This window comes from Frankliniella occidentalis, unplaced genomic scaffold (genome assembly GCF_000697945.3).
Source record: "Frankliniella occidentalis isolate FOCC.00 unplaced genomic scaffold, Focc_3.1 Scaffold365, whole genome shotgun sequence".
NCBI classification, from domain to species: domain Eukaryota; kingdom Metazoa; phylum Arthropoda; class Insecta; order Thysanoptera; family Thripidae; genus Frankliniella; species Frankliniella occidentalis.
Genome location: NW_026267488.1, coordinates 241,624 through 246,434, shown reverse-complemented (window position 1 = coordinate 246,434; position 4,811 = coordinate 241,624). Strand labels below are relative to the sequence as shown.

Here is a 4,811-nt window from a genome sequence, read left to right as displayed (position 1 = left end):
TTATTTTGTAAAGAAATATTTGAATGTCTTGTTTTGGACATGAGCCAATAATGAGCATCGTCTCGTCATCTCATCGCCCGCCCGGCCCGCCCGCGGCCCCAGCGCGGCACTAGCGAGGTTCGCATGGCGTGTGGGACCGGCGGCCTCGGCTTGGGCAACACTGATTCTCTTATTCATGTCACTCCAGTTTGGACCAACGGCCGCGAGGCCGCCCCGTCCTGGAGCATCTATAGAGAAACACGCGGGCCGCCGCCGGGTGCAAGCGGCTGCGGCGCTCGGTTTCGACTTGCAGATATTAAACGGCGACGCGATCAAATTACAAGCCGAGGAAATGTATTCCGACTCGGAGATGTATCTCATTCCGGACCCACCTCGTCGTCGGTGACGGTGCCGGCGGTGTCGGCGGCCGTGTCCGAGGCGGTGCCGCTGGTCTCGGACGTGGTCGGCTCGGTGGACTCGGTGGCGTCGGTGTCGGCGTCCGTGTCGGCGGCGGTGGCCGCCTCGGTCGTGGACACGGACTTGGTGACCCTGGACGTCCGAAAACAAACGTTACAGCATGCCCTTAGACTGGGGGTTCGATGGAACTCCGACCCTTTTATTGTTTAAAAAATAACAGTAATATCTGCTCTGCTCTATATTTTATTTATCAGACATTGCCTGCAACGAGACATGTCTCTCGAGCGGGTGATTGTTCCATTCATTAATGCATCGAGTTAATTACTATCAGTAACTTGACCTCGCTGAGGTGATTAACTGTATAGAGTTGCGATTCGCAATGGTCTTTTTTTTAACCTTTCGGGTTCAGGCAATTATTTCTACGTTGGTCACTCAATGCTGTGAAGCACTCGTCGCCTGATCGGGGCCGGAGCAAGAGCGGCTTTGCGCCAGGCGGGAGTACAAGCCATGGGACTGCAAACATACTCCATGCAAGGGGAGACTACTAATTCTTCCACACATACAAAAACAAACTTGGAGCATGCTTTGATGACGACTGTGACATCACCGAATGGCATTTTATAAACTGGGGAGTAATTTTGAATCGATGATGATTGGGTCACAAGGGGGAGCCCAGCCGAGGGGCAGCGCGGTGCGGCACCAGGGGGCACTGTCAGCCCGCCCGCCTCGTCTATGTGCGTCAGTCTGGAGCGATAGGAGGAAATGAAAGAAAAATGAGAGAACGTGAAAGGCTGTGATGAGCCACGAAAACGAAAAATGTTTGGTTCGAAACTCGTCCGGGTGTCTTTTTTCCCTTTTTTTTGCTGTGTGATCTCACCGTTGTCGTACGTACTGTGCACTAGGCGTGGTCCGTGTCGCAGCTCCAGTCTCCTGCAAAGCCGTTGGACTGTACTTACTTATGATGGCGGGTGCCGTAGTCGCATTACCGTGTCGGATGAAAAAGGAGATGGAGATATACCAACATAAGCAGCGTGCAAAGGCAGAGGTTCAGAAAAGCTGTTGATTAGAGCCAAGAATTACTGAGACCAGACGGCAAGTGTATATCGTTTGCTAGAACTAGAATTATGCGACAGTGAAAAATACGCCGAGGGTTCTGTAAAATTATTAGAGACTTGTTTTAAAAAATCGCACCGTTCTAGGCCTGGCAAGTGACACGCACTTTGAGACAGGAAATCGTAAAGGGTGAGAAATAGCCATCGAGAAACCAGCATATACATTTTTTTCACAGTCTAATTTGTTTCAGTGGGCCGTTTGCACTTCTGCAACCGTTTGACGCGTTTGACGGACTGGGGCTTAATCGCAGCGGAGGCGCTCCTCAGCCCGCGCGTTTATGCCGGCTTCTTGGCGACAGACCAAGGACGAGGAACAGAGAGTGATGGATGAGGGGTGAAAGTGATACGGTTCGGTCTGGTCGGGGCGTGGCGGGGCGTGGCGGGGCGTGGCGGGTGCAAGCGAGCAGCCAGCCTGACTTGCCGGTGCGCCCCCGGGTGGGGCGGGCCGCGGGGGTGGACGCGGGCGCGGGGCGCGGACGCCGCCTCCACCACCCCCGCCCCCGTCGTGCCGCTCAGCGTCCTGCCCGGGGGCCGGGGTTGGCGACTTGACTCGCCGCCCCCAGGCCCACCCCTCGACTGCGGGTGGTGGCTCGTCCTGGTTCGGCCCCTGCGTCGCGGGGCCGGTCGTGCGACGACGGGGGCCGCCGTCGAGGGTACGTCTGTCGAGGTGTCCGTGTCCGCGACCGCCGCGGTACTCGTGGCGGGGCGGCGACGCGCGGCGGGCGTGGGCCTCCAGGACGGCGTCGTCTCGTCCTCTACTTGCCTCTCAAAGATCTCGTAGTCCCTCTTGGCGCGCCGGCGGTCGACCGCGTCGGCGGAGTCCAGCTGGAAGCGCACCGCCTGCAACACGGGGCGACGGGACGGTCAGATCCACACGGGTCAGGCTGCGGTCGGGCACCGCCCTGTCGACCAAAACGCACCTTGACGAACGCGGTGAGGTGGGACTTGTTGGCGGCGCCGTGGTGGCTCCAGTCCAGGTCCAGCTCCACGCCGTCGACCGTGGCCTTGCGCAGGGCCGCGCTCACGGCCTGGGACGCGCGCTGCCGGCGCTCCTCGCTCTTGAGCTGCGCCGCCCCCACCTGCAGCTGCAGCAGCGCGCGCACCCACGGGTTGCGCTTGCGCAGCGCACGCACCTCGCTGCGCACACCTGCGGAGGAAGAAAATGAAGATGCAAAAATAAGGTTTCGGTCTCGACCATTGGTAGTGCATTGAGGTATATGAGGTACTAGGACACTGACACGCGGGCGGAGCCATATAGAGCGCTATCGAAAACGAATCGCAATAGTAATTCGATTGTCCGGCCGAGCTCGATTAGCGGTCTCCTCGTGTCATTCACGCGTTGCCCCGGCCGTGATCCCATTTCTGTACCCGGCGGGGATCGGCGGGGCGGGGCGCGGCCGCGGTCTGAGACCGGACCGGACCGCCTGCAGCAGGAGACGCAGCGTCGCAAGCGTATTCTGTTGTCGTGTGCCCCCCAGTGTCTTTTCGAACGATCTCATTATCGCTTTCGCGAGTGCCACCTGTGTGTCACGACGGTTCACGGGTGTTTTCGCTCGTAACCAGACTTGGGCCCGCCGCTTGAGACTTCCGGCCGGGCCGGGCGGGTCGGGTGGCATCACCTGCGCTGCCGTCCTTGCGCCTGGCATTTCTCAGATATTACCGCCTCGGTATGGCGCGTGGTCCGGCCCGGCCCGACCCGCGGCCCGATCGGCCCGACCTTGAAGGCCGTTTTGTGGATCACTCCAGATCCGATTCCGGTCCTGAGCCTGTGAGCCGCCGCCGCCGCCGCTGAGGCGAGGCGGATGCGAGCGGCGCAACCAGGTCAGGGTTCGCGTTCGCGCGCCCGCTCGGGTCGGGTCGGGCCCGGTCGGGGTCCGGTGTCGGGTCCGGTCCATGACGGGGGAGGGAGCGAGAGAGACAGAGACCTGCAGCCCGGCGCGGCCAATGGCATAAGTGCACTCCTCTCTCTTTGCGCGCGCATCTCGCCGGCTGCTCCAGAGCACCTCGGAGTCCTCCTCCCGATACCGAGGTCCTCACGGGGAGCCATCCTGGCAGCCAGCAGACCGGGCATCCTTGACGGCGCGGCCTGGACGACGACTGGATGCTGATCCGGTTATTCAGAGCACCGACTCTGCTTCCTCCTCCTCGATGCGACGCGGCGCGACTCGAAACGCACTCAATGAGCATTATGCGCTTGTTTCGGGCGCGTGCCTCTCGGCGTGCTGAGCGAGTGCTGAGCGGGTGCTGAGCGATTGCTGAGCAGCGAGTGCTTACATGGAGGAAGGCAGGACGTGGTGCGGTTGGCCGCTCTCCTTTTAAGCACCGCCTCCGCTTCGCTCCGCGCAACGCCGCCAATCTCCATATGTCCGCCCGGCCCTCCCAAGTATGGACCCGAACGCGAACGCGAATGCGAACGCCGCCGCAGTTTCGATTCGCGATATTAGCCTCTGTCTATCATCAAAGCAAAGAAAAACAAACACATGTTCTCGTTCCTTTTGTTTGTTTTTAATTTTTTTCAAAACCTCCCGGCTCTGCGAAATTTGTCGCGCGTCGCCCCCGTACGTACGTACGTATACAAGTGCTGCGCAACCGCCTTTCATTTGTTGAGGAAATCAGAGCCAAGTCGTCCCTCCCGCCCCGCCCGCCGAGCGCTGCTGTCACATTGTTCGTGGTGCGTAGGTCGCTGCAGCTATGGCCCTATGGGCAGGGAGGGGGACACACACTTTGCTGTCAGCGGCCTCACTCACCGGTCTGTTCTGACTGAGCGCAAAAAAAACCTTTCTCGTTTTCGTGACCTATTATAACTCTAGTTGAATACGGCGCGGCCAAAATCAGACCCCTGGCCACCGTGCCCACTCGGCTGAGGCAAAGTTCTAGCCGCACTCGACCTGTTTCCTATGACAGGTCAAAGCTCGCGTCCGCTAAAAAAAAAAGACTGGTTGACTCATTAACTAATCTGGTAAGAAAGGTATTTCTTTTTTCAACTATGGTATGACTTGCCTGTCCGGGACGTGTAAGTTTCCATAGTGCCCATGACCAACTCTATGGACGAGGATCAGTGAAATAAGGTTCAGAGGAAGAAGGAGAAGGAGAAAAAGGTTTTTAATGCTTCCGCCAAAACTAATGGATGCCCTGCTAATGGATGACTCAATTAGTTGCCATTACTATTAATCCCCAGTGATTGGGCCATGGTGGCGGCGAGTCGTCCTTGGGCCCCACAGGAGGACGTCGTGAGGTGTGGTGGGGCGTGGCGGGGCGTGGCGTGGAGTGGCGGGGCGTGGCGGGGCGTGGCGGGGCGTGGCG

General features: G+C 59.1%; 1 protein-coding gene across 1 annotated transcript in view; it reads right to left on the bottom strand.

Moving 5' to 3' along the window:
* Positions 1-371: 371 nt before the first annotated feature.
* LOC127751155 (uncharacterized) overlaps positions 372-4,811 on the bottom strand; it is a gene marked incomplete at its 3' end in the record, with an annotated part of 24,203 nt that continues 19,763 nt past the window's right edge. The window contains exons 4-6 of the mRNA XM_052274263.1: positions 2,429-2,655; positions 2,272-2,348; positions 372-528 (exon numbers count right to left, since the gene is read on the bottom strand). Of these exons, the coding sequence (XP_052130223.1) occupies positions 372-528; positions 2,272-2,348; positions 2,429-2,655 (461 nt within the window). The remainder of the gene's footprint in view (positions 529-2,271; positions 2,349-2,428; positions 2,656-4,811) is intronic.